At 41.7% G+C, this 20,698-nt stretch overlaps 1 protein-coding gene across 6 annotated transcripts in view; it reads right to left on the bottom strand.

Moving 5' to 3' along the window:
- The window catches only part of LOC139560554 (3',5'-cyclic-AMP phosphodiesterase 4C-like), a 100,639-nt gene extending 83,845 nt beyond the window's left edge, over positions 1–16,794 (bottom strand). For 2 of the 6 annotated variants that reach the window (XM_071377424.1, XM_071377421.1), the window contains exon 1: positions 16,137–16,793. In XM_071377424.1, coding sequence (XP_071233525.1) covers positions 16,137–16,369 — 233 coding nt within the window. In that variant the 5' untranslated portion in view covers positions 16,370–16,793. Of the gene's footprint in view, positions 1–9,091; positions 10,498–16,136 lie in introns of those variants that run through there. The other 4 variants (XM_071377426.1, XM_071377425.1, XM_071377422.1 and 1 more) reach the window with 3 other exon arrangements.
- Positions 16,795–20,698: the final 3,904 nt, after the last annotated feature.

The following is a 20,698-nucleotide window of genomic DNA, read 5'->3' as shown; positions in this document are numbered from 1 at the left end:
CTCTCCAGCACGCTGACAATAAACAATGATTCATTTAAGATTGACTTCGACTGTCCCTGTGTAAGAATTTCTACGACACCCCAACCCTCATGGTGTGTGTGTGTCAAGGGAAGCCAGGCTTCCCCAAATATTTTACCAATAAAAATGTAAAATCATGTATCTTTCCTCTCTCTGTGTTTTTATACTTTTCAGTCTATTCGCAAGTGGTTGAATCTTACGGGAGAAATCATCCGAGCAAGAGAAACAGCGCCCCTCTATCTCAGTATGTGTAGCAAATGTATATGATGCTGTCTGGAACAAAATAGTACGACATGTTGCCGCCATAGCATTTGATTGATTGATGCCAGCAAGCATTTGGTCTCCCTTGATAAAAAAATAAAATAATAATTAGCCAATCAGCGTTGAGCTGAGCTTAACTGTGGGTTGTCCTTGCGCATTTCTCCAAAAAGTACGATCTTTGTCCCCATGTGCAGTTGCAAACCGTAGTCTGGCTTTTTTATGGCGGGTTTGGAGCAGTGGCTTCTTCCTTGCTGAGCGGCCATTCAGGTTATGTCGATATAGGACTTGTTTTACTGTGGATATAGATAATTTTGTACCTGTTTCCTCCAGCATCTTCACAAGGTCCTTTGCTGCTGTTCTGGGATTGATTTGCACTTTTCCCATCAAAGTACGTTCATTTCTAGGAGACAGGACGTGTCTCCTTCCTGAGCGTTATGACGGCTGCATGGTCCCATTGTGTTTATGCTTGAGTACTATTGTTTGTACAGATGAACGTGGTACCTTCAGGTGTTTGGAAATTGCTCCCAAGGATGAACCAGACTTGTGGAGGTTTACACATTTTTTTCTGAGGTCTTGGCTGATTTCTTTGGATTTTCCCATGATGTCAAGGAAAGAGGCACTGAGTTTTAAGGTAGGCCTTGAAATACATCCACAAGTACACCTCCAATTGACTCAAATTATGTCAATTAGCTTATCAGAAGATTCAGGCACAGTCAACTTAGTGTATGTAAACTTCTGACCCACTGGAATTGTGATATAGTGAATTATAAGTGAAATAATCTGTCTGTAAACAGTTGTTGGAAAAATGACTTGTGTCATGCACAATGTAGATGTCCTAACCGACTTGCCAAAACTATAGTTTGTTAACAAGAAATTTGTGGAGTGGTTGAAAAATGAGTTTTAAAGACTCCAACCTAAGCGTATGTAAACTTCCGACTTCAACTGTATGTGTGCATGTGTGTAAGCATTTCACTGTAAGGTCTACTACACCTGTTGTATTCGGCACATGTGACCAATAACATTTGATTTGATATATAGTCTTGTTGATTTGATGGTGTTTAAATGTTTAAGTTGAAATGGTGCTGGAATAGCGGAGGCAATGTCTGTTGTCTTTTGGGTTAACTTGAGGTAACTCCGTGGTTTTAAATCAGTAGTTGTTTAGTAAACTGTCAAACATGAACTTGCTTGACCATGCTGCAGGTCATATATCTGTTTGTTACATGCAATATTTGCTTTGTGGACCTCACCAGACAGATGTTGCTCTCCAGTTTTGGGACAAAACAAACTTATGTGTAGTTGAATTTATTCCACCACTATGTGACTGTTGTCTTTTTGTTGTCACGGCCTTATTGTATATCACGGTGGCGTATGATCACCCACGCACCACTATTGCTGTGTTTGTGTGTGTTGAAGAGGTCCATACTCTTATAGAATCATGGCGTGACTGATCATCGTGACTCTGCTTGGATGCGGCACATCAACCCCAAGGAAAGACATCAATGGACACTGGCTGTGCCATCGATCTCCCGGCCCCAGCGCCCTCAGGCTGGGACACCCAGAACACCAAAACTCACCACAGCTTAATTACAAAATGAACCACAGCCAAACTAAAAAACGCACCATAGTGAAACTTCAAAACACACCACTGCTACAGGTGTCAGATCTTAATTTGATCGCTATTTTGTTGCAGAATTTTTTCTCTCCTGTGCCTCAGGAAATTCAAATGAGCCTTGTGATTTAGATACATTAATTGAAGACCTGCAGTTCTCTTTCTCTCTCCTTGCCCCTAAACTATAACCTACTGTAGGCTATCCTACAAAAGCTAATTACAAACATTGGCATATAATATCAGATGCAGGGGCGCAACTTTGGTTTTAGAAGTGGGGGGCATTATTATTTATTTTATACAGTCGAATAAACACTCCAAACACATAACCCCCCTGCTCACGCACGCGACGCGAGCGGTGTGGTCAGCCTATAATACCCTGACTACACCTCTCGCGTCGCATGCGCGAGCATTGCAAAATAAATGTAGGAATCTATTTTATTCAATTATTGCACCCACACTGCTCGCTCGAGCGTCTGCGTTGCCAAGGGCTATAATAGAAGTCATTCCTATTTCTGACGCAGATTGCGCTGCAAGTCCTGCCTCTCCCATCTCCTCATTGGTTTATAGAAGCAGGTACCCACGTGCCATCTCCTCATTGGTTATACCCACGTGGGTTATTGAAAGACGAACTGTTGCCTTAGATGCCAATCACCATATAAATTAAACTATGAAAAAGCCTGGAAGGAGGAGAGATGACTAGAAACGATTCGGATGACCGTTTTTATGTGTGGATTAATTGTCGGAGTAGAGGACCTTGTGCATTTCAGGTAAAATAACAACCTAATGTTTATATCCCAGGACAAATTAGCTAGCAAAAGCAAGCTAGCTAAATAGGACAAATTAGCTAGCAAGTGCAAGCTAACTAGATAAATTGCCATAAATGTTTAATGCTTTTCGACCTGTCCCCAAATTAATGTCATTGGTTCAGAGTTTGTTTGATATTTGAACCTGCGTGTCGTGATCGCGTTTGGTGTGAGGGGGCAAAATACATTTATGCACGATGGCGCACGCGCACAGCCGGTTTGGGTTCCGTGTTAGGCATCCTCTTCTTCAGTGTTGACCGTCATTGAATCTACAAGTAATTTTGCATGCCGAACAACCCCAGGCAATATCAGTAACCTAGTAGTCAAACTGCGCACTGTGCCCAGCTTCCCGCGCTGACCATCGCATGGTAGGATGCCTGCTCCTGATCTTGCACATCTGCGCCGCACCTTCACAAATGCGTGAAGGGATATTAGGCTTTATTAGTTGAGTGACAACCTATGTCATTTGCTAGGTTATTGTTATTTATGCACTGGTAAAATCTTAACAGTGTTTTAGCAAAATAAAAGTAAGCTACTGGAGACAACTCACTTCTGGCTATAGCCTACCCGCTGAATCGGGTTTACAATATATTTTATTTTGATTGTTCAGGTTCACCATCAGCAATAGTTTTGGTAGTTTTACTTTAAACAATCACTGTACATGGTCATTTTTTCATATACAGGGTAAAGTTGATACTTTCATACTGAGGACAGCATGGCTGAAGCGAGAGGAGAAGAGATCGCTAATTTCCAAACGGTTAAAACAATTCGATTTTGAGGTGGGGGTGAAATCTAATGTTGTGCTAGATATTCATTCATTGGCTATGTCATAGCTCATTTTAAAATTATAAATATTGATACATTACTAGCTCAAACACTTAACCTGCAAAAATAACAACTTAATTAGTGGGTGATGGTGATTTATAAACTGGGTGGTGCGAGCCCTGAATGCTGATTGGCTGACAGCCATGGTATATCAGAAGGTATAAAAGAGGTATGACATTGTTTATACACAAACCTCAGGGGTTTGTGATATAGGGCCAATATACAACAGCTATTTAAATATACCATGGGCTAAGGGTTGTGTCCAGGCACTCTGCGATGCATCGTAACTAAGAACAGCACTTAGCCGTGGTATTTTGGCCATATACCACACCTCCTCGGGCCTCTTATTGCTTAATTTAAAGCCAGTGGAGGGACAAAAAACACAGGCTACATTGCCCCCCCATCCTAATCTGATGGTGCAAGTATAGGGTGGTAGATATCTAGTCTCTTTTATGGCTCAACTCAGGTGTCTACATAGTACATCCACCTTACATCTTTTATACAGCTAATTTTAATTTAGAATGGAAAATGAATGTGTTTATTCAACAAATATTAGTGCATCGAATTGTATCGTATCAAACCGAATCACATCAATTCAGTCTCTAATCTAACCGAATCGCACTGAATCGTTTCAAAATAAAATGTATTGTTCCTGTATGTATCAGAGCCCATGAATCTACACTGAACAAAAATATACGCAACATGCAAAAATGTAAAATATTTTACTGAGTTACAGTTCATATAAAGAAAATCACAAAATTTTAATACATTCATTAGGCCCTAATTTATGGATTTTACATGACTAGACAGGGGTGAGGCCATGGTTGGACCTTGGAGGGCATAGGGCCACCCACTTGGCAGCCAGGCCCAGCCAATCAGAATTAGTTTTTTTCCGACAAAATGGCTTCATTACAGACAGAAATACTCCTCAGATGTTTATGCATTTGAGCCAAAGACAATTTTGTTGAGCTAAGACACTTTTCTTTGATGTTTAAATTTACAGACTATTCATTTTACTTCTTGAAACCATTTTAAAAAATGCAAATAACGTGTGGGCCTATTGTAAGGCTATAGCCTAGCTAAATTAATTGAACAATGAACAATTCAGTGGGGGAACTCCTCCACTCATTCAGTGTGTGAATCAAAAGTGAAAGGGCAAAATTGCAATGTATTCGAGGATTAAAAGTCCTCCTGAAGTTTTTCATTTCAACCTCAAAATCTCTGACTTGAATCAGGATAGAGTTAATTTTCTATTTCTTTGTTTGTTTTCTCTATCAATGGTGGAATCAGTTAGCATAGCATCTATTGTTGCTTTACATGTCAGTCAGCATAGCATCTGTTGTCACTTTATATTTCAGTTAGCATAGCATCTATTGTTGCTTTATATTTCAGTTAGCATAGCATCTATTGTCGCTTTATATTTCACTTAGCATAGCATCTATTGTTGCTTTATTTTTTAGTCAGCATAGCATCTATAGTTGCTTTATATTTCAGTTAGCATAGCATCTATTGTTGCTTTACATGTCAGTTAGCATAGCATCTATTGTTGCTATATTTTTCAGTTAGCATAGCATCTATAGTTGCTTTATATTTCAGTTAGCATAGCATCTATTGTTGCTCGATTAGTCTGTGCATGCTCTATGAATCAATTTAGCCTACCTTTTAATGTACTACTGATCCGGTTTTCTGTTGGACGTGCACTCACAATCTAATTGTTATTTGTCCAATGATTTATTATTTCTTAAAGGTGTGGGGCAGTTCCACTTTTTTTGCTTTTATTGAAGAGATACTTTTGGTCATGCAGTGTATGTGGACACCTGCTCATCGAACATCTCACCATTAATATGGAGTTGGTCCACCCTTTGCTAGACTTGCTTCCAATCTGCCACAAAAGTATTAGTGAGGTCGGGGACTGATGTTGGGTGATTAGGCCTTGCTTGGAGTCAGCGTTCCAATTCATCCCCAAGGTGGTCGATGTGGTTGAGGTCAGGGTTCTGTGCAGGCCAGTTAAGTTCTTCCACACCAATCTCAACAAACCATTTCTGTATGGACCTCGCTTTGTGCACATGGGCATTGTCATGCTGAAACAGGAAAGGGCCTTCCACAAATTGTTGGAAGCACAGAATCGCAGAGAATGTCATTGTATGATGTAGCAGTTATTTACTGCTGGTCTTTAATTATTTGTTATTCTTATCTCTTACTTTTTTTTAAAGGTATTTTCTTAAAACTCCATTGTTGGTTAAGGGCTTGTAAGTAAGCATATCACTATAATGTCTACTACACCTGTTGTATTCGGCACATGTGACAAATAAAATTTGATTTGATTTTAGCGTTAAGATATCCCTTCACTGGAACTAAGGGGCCTAGCCCGAACCATGCAAACAGCCCCAGACCATTATCCCCCCTCCACCAAACTACAGTTGGCACTATGCGTTGGGGCAGCTAGCGTTCTCCTGGCATCCGCCAAACCCAGATTCGTCCATCGGATTGCCAGATGGTGAAGCATGATTCATCACTACAGAGAACGCATTTCCACTGCTCCAGTGCAATGGCGGTGATCTTTACACCACTCCAGCCGGCGCTTAGCATTGTGCATGATGATCTTAGGCTTGTGTGCGGCAGCTTGGCCATTGAAACCCATTTCATGAAGCTCCCGATGAAAAGTTATTGTGCTGACGTTGCTTCCAGAGGTAGTTTGGAACTCAGTAGTGAGTGTTGCAACTGAGGACAGACGATTTTTACACGCTATGCGCTTCAGCACTCGTCGGTCCCTTTCTGTGAGCTTGTGTGGCCTACCACTTCGCGGCTGAGCCGTTGATGCTCCTAGATGTTTCTACTTCACAATAACAGCACTTACAGTTGACCAAGGCAGCTCTAGTAGAGCACAAATTTGACAAACTGACTTGTTGGAAAGGTGGCATCCTATGACGATGCCACAATGAAAGTCACTGAGCTCTTCAGTAAGGCTATTTTACTGCCAATGTTTGTCTATGGAGATTGCATGGCTGTGTGCTTGATTTTATACACCTGTCAGCAATGAGTGTGGCTGAAATAGCCGAATACACTAATTTGAAGGGGTGTCCACATACTTCTGTAAATATAGTGCATTCGGAAAGTATTCAGACCCATTGACTTTTTCCAAATTTTGTTACGTTACAGCCTTATTCTAAAATTAATGAAATTGTTTTTTTCCCTAATCAATTTACACACAATAACCCATAATGATAAAGCAAAAACAGGTTTTTAGATTTTTTGCAAATAAGTACTCAGTACTTTGTTGAAGCACCTTTGGCAGCGATTACAGCCTCCAGTCTTCTTGGGTATGACGCTACAAGCTTGGCACACCTGTATTTGGGGAGTTTCTCCCATTCTTCTCTGCAGATCCTCTCAAGCTCTGTCAGGTTGGATGGAGAGCGTTGCTGCACAGCTATTTTCAGGTCTCTCCAGACATGTTCTATTGGGGTGAAGTCGGGCTCTGGCTGGGCCACTCAAGGACATTCAGAGACTTGTCCCAAAGCCACTCCTGCGTTGTCTTGGCAGTGTGCTTAGGGTCGTTGTCCTGTTTAGAAGGTGAACCTTAGCCCCAGTCGGAGGTCCTGATCACTGAAGCAGGTTTTCATCAAGGATCTCTCTGTACTTTGCTCCGTTCATCTTTCTATCGATCCTGACTAGTCTCAAAGTCCCTGCCGCTTTCTGAAAAACATGCTGATGCATGATGCTGCCACCACCATGCTTCACCGTAGGGATGGTGCCAAGTTTCCTCCAGAGGTGACGCTTGGCATTCAGGCCAAAGAGTTCAATCTTGGTTTCATCAGACCAGAGAATCTTGTTTCTCATGGTCTGAGAGTCTTTAGGTGACTTTAGGCAAACTCCAAGGGGGCTGTCATGTGCCTTTTACTGAGGAGTGACTTCCGTCTGGCCACTCTAACATAAAGGCCTGATTGGTGGAGTGCTGCAGAGATGGTTGTCCTTTTGGAAGGTTCTCCCATCTCCACAGAGGAACTCTAGTGCTTTGTCAGAGTGACCATCAGGTTCTTGGTCACCTCCCTGACCAAGGCCCTTCTCATAACAAAATGTGGAGAAAGTAAGGAGTCTGAATACTTTCCGAAGGCACTGTACAGTGTAGTAAAGATGGGGAAGGGGGAGTCAAAGGGCAATAGGCCGGATTCTAACCCATGCTGACTGACATATGTGTGCCGGGTTTAGCGGCTGTAACCGCTGGACAACACAGGCACTGAGGCCTACAATAATGTATTGTGCCTGTTTCTTGCCATAAACATATAATAAAATAATTGATATTAAAAAAACGTATTTTCCCTAACGAAGAATACATCTAGCCCCTAAAAATACAAATATGTCAATTTTATTATAATTCACATAAGAATTCACACAAGACGCGCTGTAGCCTTTACGTAGCCTGCACGTAGCCTACACAGGCTACTTGAACTGGAGTCTAAGGTACAATGTAGGTACGGTACTGCATTTTATACAAACACAGCTTCCAGCTGCCCTCTGGCTCCGATTCTAAATATTTCTTCAGATATTCAAATCCTCCTGCAACGAAACGGGTCAAATGTAAGATCCGACATCTGTAAACTATAAAATGCACCAAGACAAAACTACTAAATGCACCGCAACGAAACTATAAAGCGGACCACAGCCTGACTGCAAAGCAACCACAGCCTGACTGCAAAGCGGACCACAGCCTGACTGCAAAGCGGACCACAGCCTGACTGCAAAGCGGACCACAGCCTGACTGCAAAGCGGACCACAGCCTGACTGCAAAGCGGACCACAGCCTGACTGCAAAGCGGACCACAGCCTGACTGCAAAGCGGACCACAGCCTGACTGCAAAGCAGACCACAGCCTGACTGCAAAGCGGACCACAACCAAATTACAAAAACGCACCTCAAACAAATTACAAAAACGCACCACAACCAAATGACAAAACACACTATGGACCTATCATATAGCACACTGCAATGCCATCCCAAAATTCCCCAGGCCATAAAAAAAACAAAAAACGCACAAAACATTCAAAACTTTAGTTGCAAAAAGATATGATGATTTTGAGGAAAATCACATTTTTATAACATTATTGAAGTTTACTATCCACTCCATAAGAAACCCTTTTGTATAACCAACAACAGGTAGACAGCACATAAACAAATCATTATAAAGGTCATTGATTACAATTAATGATGTCTTTCTGGTTTAAGATGTTATAATTGGTATTGTGAAATGTATATGATCAACAACTCATAACTTCATAGAGCAGTGTTTCCCAAACTTGGTCCTCAGGACCCCACCTGGGTGCACGTTTAGTTTTCCCCCCTAACGCTACACAGCTGATTCAAATAACCAAAGCTTAATAATGAGTTGGTTATTTGAATCAGCTGTGTAGTGTTAGGGGGAAACAACGTGCACCCCTTGGGGTCCTGAGGACCCGAATTTGGGAAACACTAAAACAGAGAATATGAAGTATAGAATGCGTACAGTAAAGACACATACTGTATAGTTGTGTCAGCATGTAACTCATCACAATAAACGGCTTACAGTACAGAACTGTACATACCCGATGCATGAGTGCCTTCGAGAGGAGGGGTTGCTATGGACAGCCTTCCTGGGGAAGCGAGAGTCTTTGTTCATCATTGTGGTGGGTATTTCACGGAGATGTAACAGCCTTGAGATGACAGGGGATGAACAGAATGGAATGCAACATCTCTGTGGACTAAGACTTCTCCAGCTTGTCTGAAATGACCGTTCTTTCTGGGGTGAATGTCCAATGTTTCTTGGTACTGTTCGGTCACAAACTAAGCATGGTACACCTTGTGAGAACAATCACTCCACAAAAGCAGAACAAAGTGAAATCTACTGCATCTAGTAGAGACACAAGTAGGATGCATTCAAGTTCAGCGCTGTCAATAACAGGTCTTCATGCAAACATTTGGGCTGGTGTGTGTTTCATACAATTCCAAAGAAGAAAAAAAGTTTTATGATAACGTAGTGGCCTTCATTGAAAAGCAGTGCAAAATCCAGAGATCAGAAAGTATGCTCAATTCAGCCGCTAAAGTTCTACAGCATCTGGTCCCTGCAGTGGGGATATGTCCATGTGTTTGAAAAAACTGATGAAGTTCACCCAACTCTGTGTAAACCCACCTAAAAAGGCAAAGAGTGATGCCTGTTAGGAGCCCACCTCAGAAAGCATATCAGTTTACCAACTAGGAGACGGGGGCCAAATCATATCAAATTAAATTGCGGCTCATATCAGCTGTCAGCGAAGTTCTGGAGCTAATTCCTTGCTTGTTTTCTTTTCTGCTCACCAGCAAGGAGCCTTCCTCGAATTCCTAAATAGGAAACAGCGGACTTAATCTTCCCAATGGTCGGAGGACTGACGGGGTAAAGAATCTTCCAAAAAGGGGCCAAACTTATCTCTTTTTCCAAAAGCTGCCTTAAAACGTGATACAGCGCAGTTCTAGACCCCAGGAGTTGCTTCTTTCTTTGTTCAAATGAAGGATCGAACCACTTTATTCCCAGTGGGGGGAAAAAGAGAGAGAGAAGGGCGAAAATCTGGTTTTATAATCCCATCAGATGCTCCCTGGAGTGTGCAGTCTCCTCAACCGTCCATATCAGACTCTCCTCTCTTCTCTCCTGAGACTGCTGGGACTTAACTCTGGCCTGGAGAAACAAACAACAACACTAACCCCCCAGAGGGAGAGAGAGTGAGAGAGAGAGTGAGAGAGAGAGAGAGAATAGAGAGAGAGAGAATAGAGAGAATAGAGAGAGAGAGAGAGAGAGAACAGAGAGAGAGAATAGAGAGAGAGGGTCATAAGATGAGAATTTGAAGCAGTCTGAATGGTACTGGGGGCTGGGTGGTACTGCTGAAGCCTACAGGGACTCGGCCAGTGAAGGGGGAGGGCAGGAAGAGTGGGCTTTTTTCTATATCCAGATGCAGGGTTCCAGTGCAGTCCCCAGATGGTTGTCCTATGAATAACAATGCCTCATCTGCTACCGTATAGCTCCGCTACAGGACTGACCGGCTTCCAAACCAGGCAGCAGCAACTCACCCCGGTCTGTAGCTCAATAAAACTGTGTGTTGTTAAAAATCCAATAGATAACGGGAGGGGGAGGTGTCATGGACATGGAGTACTGTCTGAGCGATTAAATTAACACCTTCTCTAAAATGGGGTTGATAGCTTCTAGCGTCCTTGGTTTGGCCAGTATGAACGGTGTTAGATGTGACCATAAGTTCATAAGTGTTCATCTCTCCCCTCTTCATATGCCCTTCAATATGCCCTTGTTTGTGAGTTTTCAAGTTATTCATATTAAAACAGGCTGCATTGCTTGCTGTTTGGGGTTTTAGGCTGGGTTTCTGTACAGCACTTCAAGATATTAGCTGATGTACGAAGGGCTATATAAAATAAACTTGATTAATATTGTTTATGCTCATGCATACTCTGCGGCGCAGTAAAATCATTTTCACATGAAACTAATATATCCTGCAGTTGGTTTTCAGCCAAGGACGCTATATTCAAATAGTATGGAGGCTATATATACATGCTGTATCGAGAGCTTGAGGCTTTAAGGTTCTATCTGCAAAAAGATGATTCTGAGATAATTGGCTTGAATGGTGTATTCTTTTGAACTTATGAATTGGTTTATTTAGAGTACTATTTTGGTAGAGAACATTGAATAGAAACAAGGATATGTCAATTACAACAACAACAAAAAATGATGCGTGGTGCCCAGAGTCACTAAGAACTAAAGTCATGGAAATACATCACGCTAACAGTCCAAGCACAAGACAGAGGCAAAAATATGCATCTACAATACGTTACATAGCGGCCTCTGGTGGAAATGAGAGGCATTACATTGTTTCATTTTCTGTCCAATTTCTAAAACAAGTGACGCTTTAGATCCATAACATGATTCAAATATTGTCACTTATGTTGTTCATAACCGCAACACGATGCAAAGAAAAGCGCTACAAATCCTTGCACAACAGACCCAGAGCCTTGCTTTTTTATAAACAGACTAGTGGGCTAATGTTGTTTTCAAGACAAATGTCTGGTGACCAGAACCCAGAATGAAAACTATACCCAAAAACAAAGGGTGACCTGAGCACAATCAGTGTGAAAAGGAGAAGGAGGTGGGTGTTGTCCCTGTGTCATGTCTGTTGAGGGTCATTCAGGCTGTAAATCAACTGCAGGAGAGTACAATCACTTGGAGGCACTTGAGAGTGAACTTTACGTCCGATAACGTCGGATGGCACTTAACAAACTCAAGACTAGACAAACAACAGCACGAAACATACAGTAGCATATGATTGAATTGTGTTGCTAATGAAACAAGCACCAATACTATGAAAAAAGAAGGCATCACTCATCACCTGACTCCGTCAAATAAATTGTTCTAGGAACGAGTGTTAGGTGCACTATTTCCATTCATTTTTCAGAAAATAATATTTATCTTACAGACTTATACCAAAGATGGAGGATACATGAAGATGTCTTACTCAGGCCGTTTACCATCATTTAAAAAAAGCTAACTTCCGGTCTGCTTAAAACATTGGCTCTCCCATAGGTACCACTGCGATAGCAGCTGGGTCTGGTCTGCTTAGTTTATTGACTGTATATGAATCATAAAAAATGAGGGGAGTGGGATGTCTCGCTTCCTGTTCTGTCTCAGCTCACACAGGACTTTTATGAGGGGAAGTGCTTGTCAGTTCAGCCACTTTTCTAAGCCAATCAACATAACACACAATGACAACAAAATATTATATTACACTGAAAGGAACTACTGTGGTTTCCTCCAACATTTCCCTCAAACTGAAACATTTATCGTCTTTGACGGGAAAATAACATCTCCTTGCCTGATAAACTTAAGCTGCCTGTCTGTACATGTTTTCCCAACAGACTCCCAGTTTGTTTAATTACTCCACTTTCCCAGCCATCCTGCTATAACTCAATTCCAACAGTTTGTTTCATTGTCGCTGTTAGGGGCACTACATGTTTTAGGGGCTCAGGCCTTTTACAAGGCTCGGTCCCTTTCAAAATGGCCCCTCTTTCTAATATTTATAGTAGTTTTAAACAGACCAATTTCCATGAAACGGATAGGTCTGACATAAACCATAAAGATTGAGTGCTTTTCTTTGGTTTATATCACACAGACTCACATACAGGACCATTAGGAGTAACGTTTAAATGCCAGAGCAAAATGATCCCACCAATAAACATTTATAGAGATGTATGAACCTGTAAACACTTTTTTGGTTTATTGGAAAAGTATTTTCAAATGCCTTGCACCAATGGCTTGTTTTTCAAGGTTGCTGAAACTAACTTGCCTACAATGATTCAGAGGCACCTCTTAACAGTCCTATGTTTTCACTTCTTGTCTCTTCGTTTAAGTGAGTATGTGTGTGTGTGTGTGTGTAATGTTGATGAGTGCATCTGCTTTTCCAGACAATTTTCCACAACTGGTCATTCCCCTAAAGTGCACTTTGCACAAGCAAAACATGTTGTATAAACTGGAAACACCGAACCCCACCAGACAGACAGCGTCACAAACACACAAGAAAAAACCCAGGGTGTGTTTTGCTGTCTGAAAAAAACTCTCCTCCCAGACAAAATATTTGTTTTGCTCCCAGGCAATTAAGGTTAAGTGCTCTTTCATCAGCCCTCCTGCTCCTGCTCCGTCTCCACAAACACAGTAAATATTTGATTTGCATAAATATCATGGGTTATGACTAGTGGTAGTGACTAGTGGGTCAAGGATGTGCCCCTTTTTTTAAATGTTCTCCTAAAATGGCATACCCAAATCTAACTGCCTGTAGCTCAGGAAACGAAGCAAGGATATGCATATTCCTGATACCATTTGAAAGGAAACACTTTGAAGTTTGTGGAAATGTTAAATTAATGTAGGAGAATATAACACATTAGATCTGGTGAAAGATAATACAAAGAAAAAAACATGTGGTTTTTTTGTACTTTTTTGAACCATCATCTTTGAAATGCAAGAGAAAGTCCGTAATGTATTATTCCAGCCCAGGCGCAATTTAGATTTTGGCCACTAGATGGCTGTATTATGTGCAAAGCTTTACACTGATCCAATGAAGCATTGCATTTCTGTTCAAAATGTTGTATCAAGACTGCCCAAATGTGCCTAATTGGTTTATTAATACATTTTCAAGTGCAATCCCCTCAAACAACAGCATGGTACTCTTTCACTGTAATATCTACTGTAAATTGGTCAGTGCAGTTAGATTAACAAGAATTTAAGCTTTCTACCAATATCAGATATGTCTATGTCCTTGGAAATGTTCTTGTTACTTAGAACCTCATGCTAACCACATTAGCCTACATTAGCTCAACCGTCCCGCGGGGGACCCACCGATCCTGTAGAGGTTTTAAACTAATATTACCTGTTTGGCTCAGTTGGTTGAGCAAGGCGCTTGCAACGCCAGGGTTGTGGATTCGATTCTCACGGGGGGGCCAGTATAATATTTTTTTTATGAAACATGTATGTGCTCACTACTGTAAGTTGGTCTGGATAAGACTACCATTCAATAATCCTACCATTCAACTAATACTACCATTCAACTACCAGAGCAGAAAAGCTGATGAACACACAACAAAAAGCCATCTAGCCAAGAAACACCTATGTTTCTGACAATCCATAGGAATATGAGGATACTAGACTCAACATCAAATAGAGTCTAAAACTTAGACCTAACCAGGTATTACAAGTTTGTCATCAGGGAACCCATGTTCAGACTGTATACTGTCATTTCATATAAAACTCTGCAGTCTGACAATTGTAACAAATCTTCAGTAAATTTGTATTGTATGTTGTAGACTTAATGCACATTTATGTAAATTTATTTTTCTCCTCAGCAGAGCACCTACTGAGTAAGCATTTGGCAGACCAACTAAATACCAACCAAATTCCCATTACTTGGGAGTAGGACTTAATGCTCTGAAAATATCATAAACACCTCATCTAATTATTCTTGTTAGTCCACATGAAAAACAAAGACGTATGGAGAATAAAAAAGGAATGAGATGCAATGTTTAAGTTAGTTTTAACAGCGGTCAAGTAGGCTACTGTGGCTATTTGACCATAATGTAGGTCTACCAGAGTGACATACCATTCACAACAATGGAGAAAATGCATCCCATAACATATTTTAAGATGGAAATAGCTGTTCTATCATTCAGCCTACATTAGCAGCTGATGTGTGGTGTTCAATGTAGGCCTACATGCAGGTCTTGAACCTGTTTATCCACTTGTCCTTCAGACAAGGAGGTGACAGAAAATGTTGTTGTGTTGTTTGATGCAAGAAACCACTTTACAAAACAAAAAGCATTATTATTCCCATACCATTATTACAGAGAATCAGACCAATTAGGCTTCCCTCTGCCTATTGGCTATTTAGCTAATTCAAGCCTGTCTCAAAATACAACACTGCCCCTTTTAAGACCAAAATAAAACAGTTCTTTGCCTGACTCTGATGTCTAGAAATGCACACATTTTGTGCTTTTGTGCAATTACTCCCCCACTGCTGACTACAAATGATCTATAACTGGGCTAATAACTCAATAACTAGCAAACAATATGAACAAATGTACAAAAGTCACTAAATGTAGCTCTTGCTTTGATCTTAAAACAAGCGCATCTACTCACGACCGCTCATACTGTAAACACAGTCCAGTACAAAGTGAATGGCTTGATCCATATATGGCAATGGTCTATTTGCATATAGGCCTACTAAAGCTCTGGTTATGGCACACAGGTCTGTGTAGAGTACGGGCCTGAGTCGTATCCTACTCTGTGTTCTGCCTACACCAAAATCTCTTGGCATCGTTAGTTTTGCATACTAAGTCTTGCATAGCTCGTTCTGTTTCGGTATATAGCATTGAAATTGGCTAATAGTGCGTTGATTCGATCACAATTCCCACAGTAAAGGGAAACGTTGATAGTGTTAACTGACAGGGAAAACTCGTTAGTGAAATTGAGTGAAATTCAATCTGAGTGAAATTCAATCTCGTATTTTCTGCGCGTGCTAATATTTCTTCTGCGTGGCAGTCCCGGGAAGCTCCACACGCAGCTTAGAGGGAACATTGATGAGATGTATTTACTTCTTAAAGGGAACAAAGCTTTTATACACCTCCTCTGTAATATTTAATATTAATCTGTTATTACAACAACTCCAGTGTACGGAGAGAAGGACCTTGTAAAACCATTTCTTAAGAGCTCCTTTAAGAATCCATTTGTTTTTCTTCAAATTAACTGTTGCCTCGTGGAAAACAACACAACAGAGAAAGAAGGCTTCATATGAGTTAGACCACCTGAGGCCAGCCGATAGAAGAGATTCTGCTCCTCTACAACAAAGGCATCTATTCAAGCACACCACAAGCCAGTACTTTCAAAAGTTATTGTTAGCCACCGTATATAAAACCCTCACTGCTGACTTAACTTCAAATCACCTTTAAAAAGGCCACGAAAACCTTTTTTCTACCAGCTTTGAAAGTTTGCCCTCTAGACACAACAGGGTAAGTCATGCAGCCCTAAGGGACCCCGAGACTGGAAAAGACAGGCATAGAACACAGTAAGGTCTCTACCTGGGAGTGTAGGCCAAAGTGTAGCGCCTCTGTAGACTGATGCTCCGGTTCATCAGCAGCTTCCTGAAGAGCATCGGGGAGTTTCGGGGTGACCCACGGGGGGAGTCACGTGGGGAGATTTTAGGGGATATGCCTGGCGACCTGGGCTTGAGTTGGATGACCGGAAGCCTGCTGACCAGCTGCTCCTCAGATTGCTCTTCGGACCGTTCCTCCTCAGAGCATGCTTCACTCATGTCGTCAGTCGCTTGGTGCTGGTTCCCGCTGTCCCTTTGTCCTGGCTTGGCTACGCTTTCCTGGTGACTCTGATCAACCTTGAAGCTTGACCGGTCCTATCCTCCTCTCACAAAACTGACTGGTCAGGTCAGCATGGAGGTCAGTATACCTGGACTTATCACTCCATTAGTCAGGGATACAACTCATACTGACTCTAGTGGGTGCTCTCGAAAGTGCTCTGAGAGAACGTGAAAAAGCTAGACAGCTCTCTATCTGACCATGTCCGTTATTTCCAAACAGCCCTGTCTCTCTCCAAAGGTCATAGTCGTGGTTAATGGACTAAAATATTATTACAGTGCAATCCCTTCCCCTGCCTGCCCAGGCTTTTGTTTACATAACTGCTAGGCCTTCCCTCCCTTCCGTCTAAATATGGACGCCTGATTTAAAGTGAGCAAGAGGCATGACAGATCTGCCCCCTCCCCCTCCTCTCACCAGAGCCTAGTGCTGGTCCACTTCAAACTATGCTCTATAATAACTTCCTCTCTCAAGTCCTCAGAGTATAAACACTAAACCTGCTCAACTTAGCATTACTCCGGTCTAAGTCCCAGTCCTATTGTTTGTGACGTCCAAAAAATGTGCTTCAAGAAGTCCGTATGGCTTTCACATGCTCACAAGTCTACCAGGAAAAGTCACATGAAGGACCCCGACTATAAAAAACCAGGGTAGATAAAGTTATAAAGAGCATGGACTCTGTCACGATGGTTCTCTATCTGTGGCTGGGGGGCTCACTTCCTTGGGCGGCTTTGTTTATCAGGAGAATAAAATAAAAGGTTTTCCTGCAATCTTACGACTTGCAGCTGAGCACCGGGCTCCCCAGAATAACCTAGGAGTCGGAACATTTGACGCAGGAGAAACCTATGACAGCCAGCCTGGTAGAGGCTTTAACAGTGTTACCTTTTAAAACGGCCTCTTTTGGTTCTCTCCCAACTGTCAAATAGAGTGTCCTTATTAAAGAACACCAATCATTAACAATGGGATGGTGGTGAGAATAACGCCTTTGGGACTAACACTCACAACTTTCAAACAACCGCAAACAACCACCTCAGGGTAAATGTCTGAACAAACCTCTTGTTCCAAAGTAAGAATAACATTTCAAAGCATCCTTCGACAGATCACTAAGGTTTGTTTTAATAAAATATTAAATACAGCTCAATTTAAATGCTTTTGTTGCATAAAAAGGCCTTGTTTTTTCAGCTGAAGTTTATTTAGATTTATATATTTTTGCTTTAGAAAGAAAGCAGTGTATCATAAATGCCTCCCCGTGAGAACAAGCATGAGGGAGATGACTGGAGATGTTAGCAGTTAGGTCAACATAAAGGCTATAAAATAGCCACAACACATCTATTCAAGAGTACAACACTCTTTAAACACAATTCTAAAGGTTTGACATTCACAGGATTGATAACATTATGTTTGGAGTCCAATGAACTGTATCGAACTGTATACTGTAATAGTTTGAGAGTGTATCGGCTACCAACCCAGTCACATATGGTCACAATGAGAAGCGTTTAAAGACCATGAGCCACTGTTGTCAATGCTACCTTATACTGCAATACGACCTGGCGCCCCCTATCGGCTTGTTATATCATCTTCCATTACCCAGCCCTTTCATACTACGAATTTTACATTGTGTTACAAAATAATCCAACTAGAATTGAATTCAAACCACAGCAGACAGGAATAGACCATTCATGTCTGCGGCAAAACAAAAAAGTTAAATTCATGTTGGTGGAAAAACAAAGACAGCTCTTCCTACCCTTCTCAAATGCTTGGCTGATAACAAGGAGATAAAACTGACCATGAAACAGGAATGTCTTCATTCCTCTTCTCTTCAAAAAAAACAACAACAACCACAGAGCACAGAGGGGGAAGATGTTAGCACAATGTTACTGCTGGTCCAATCAGAAGGCTCCTGAACCAGGAAGTAACTCCCCCCCCCCCACACACACACACACACAGAGACACACACAGTATTTCACGTGTTCCCAAGAGAGATAGATGCCCAAGTAGTCATTAGTGAATCTTGTGATCTTTGATAAATCAGTGAAAACTATCATATGGGTTTTGTCTGCTGTTGTATTATTGAGATACAATTTACATGACTGTAGTTTTAGTTGAGCTGTTATAGGTCATTATCGGGGGAAATTTGTTTCCATTTAGGGAGGAAGACATGACAAGCATGAAGTTGACAGTCAAGCTTACCAGACCTTCAACAGAGCCACACACAGCTTTTAATTATTCAATTATATGTATTAATATATATGTTCATATTGCATCCAATCAGATATGCTAGTGGGAATGTGCAGGACTTGTATTGGGACCCTTTTACTATTTCAAAGTATCAAAGTATTTTAGATGTATTTTTAGGTTGAGGCAAGCATTACAGGAAAGAGATAGATAGCACTACCCCAACTGCGAGGCTCTAAATCCACCCCCCCCCCCCTCCTTCATCATCTAACTTTCCCACTCGCCCTACACCACACCACAGGGAGGAGAGGAATGGAAGGGATCAGCTATCCAAACAAACCACAAGACTAACAAGGACATAGGGGTAAAAAGATTGGTTTGGAATTGAGCCCAAGAGCAAAAAAAACATGTGACTAACTGGATAGCAGCTAGTGATGGTTTCCAGGCTCCTAGTGGCCTGCCTGGAGGTTGAGTGAGGAGACGGGCTGCTCTGGCTCTGCGCTCTTCCTGACGTCCTGGGTGGAGTTTCGGCGGGACAGAGGGGGGAGTTGCAGCCTCCCAGAGAAGAGCCTTTTGACCGCATAGGTGAGGTCAGGCTTTACGATGGGACCCATGGAGACCTCCTCTGAATATGAATTTTCTTTATGCAGGTAAAACATTTTGCCACTGTCCCTGGATGGGAGTGAAAAACACGTTAGAATACTAGCAGTGTCCACCTAAGGCCTGGTTTTCTTTTTATTTTTTATTTAACTCCTTATTTTACCAGGTAAGTTGACTGAGAACACATTCTCCATTTACAGCAATGACCTGGGGAATAGTTACATGGGAGAGGACCCGTCAAATAGAGAATTCTTCGGTTGTGACTTTGTGGACAAAACTTCAATCTGACTGTGTATTAAAGTTTGGTTGTTTGGTGTTTGTCCATAAGTCAAGAGAAATATGCCTACATCTTAATGCCAAAATGTAAAAGACATTGCCTCAATGTCAAATATGTCCATCTCAGAAATTACAATGGTGCATAGGATATTTCCTGATACATCCCCTATGTGTGATACATGTCAGGCCGCGCAGGGTACACTACTCCACTGCTTTGCCCTATGCTCTAACTTGTATGGTTATTGGTGTGGAATTTTTAGGATCCTCTCTGAAGTTCTGGACACTTCAATAGACCCAGACCCGCTTCTGATAATCCTGGGAGTGTCTGATTCCCTAAACGGATTAACCAACCCCCCAAAACAACTCATCTCTTACAGTCTCATTTCAGCAAAAAAATGTATCTTGTTGTTTTGGAAAAGGAGGAGCGCCCTCTACCAAATTATGGCTCAGCGAATTGGCAAACACTGTACACTTAGAAAGAATTAGATATATTCTGAACAATAAATTATCAACATTTGATCAAATCTGGCAGCCTTTCCTCTCTTACTTGGAGCAGTCGGCGCTGTGAATTTGTACATTTTAACCCACTCTCAATTGTAATATTTTAATCTACCTTTGGGCAGCATGTGCTTGCCCCGCCACCTGAGCAGTCAGGAGGGGAATAAGGGGTGGGGGGGGGGGGGGGGGGATAAAGGGGGGGAATAGGGGTGTGACATCTACCCTCTTTCTTTCTACCTGTCCTTGTTCTGCATGTCTTGTTTTGTACCCAGAACTCTGGGTCTTGTTGTTTCTGTCTGCTCTTTTATGTTTAGATAAGAATTGCATACTTGTCTTTTATACCTATACACCATTCTTGTGTGTGTTCAATAAAAAATATTTGAATGAGAAATTACAATGGGACCTATAAATAAAATAGTTTTCCATGTTCATATTTTTATATATATTTTTTAGTTTTTACCCCCAATTTCGTGGTATCCAATTGGTAGTTAGTCTTGTCTCATCACTGAAACCCATTTCATGAAGCTCCAGACGAACAGTTATTTTGCTGACGTTGCTTCCAGAGGCAGTTTGGAACTCGGTAGTGAGTGTTGCATCTGAGGACAGACGATTTTTACACGCTATGCGCTTCAGCACTCGGCGGTCCCGTTCTGTGAGTTTGTGTGACCTACCACTTCGCAGCTGAGCCATTGCTGCTCCTAGATGTTTCCACTTCACAACAACAGCAC

This window comes from Salvelinus alpinus, chromosome 30 (assembly GCF_045679555.1).
Source record: "Salvelinus alpinus chromosome 30, SLU_Salpinus.1, whole genome shotgun sequence".
Classification (NCBI taxonomy): Eukaryota; Metazoa; Chordata; class Actinopteri; order Salmoniformes; family Salmonidae; genus Salvelinus; species Salvelinus alpinus.
This window is presented reverse-complemented; position numbering and strand designations above follow the sequence as displayed.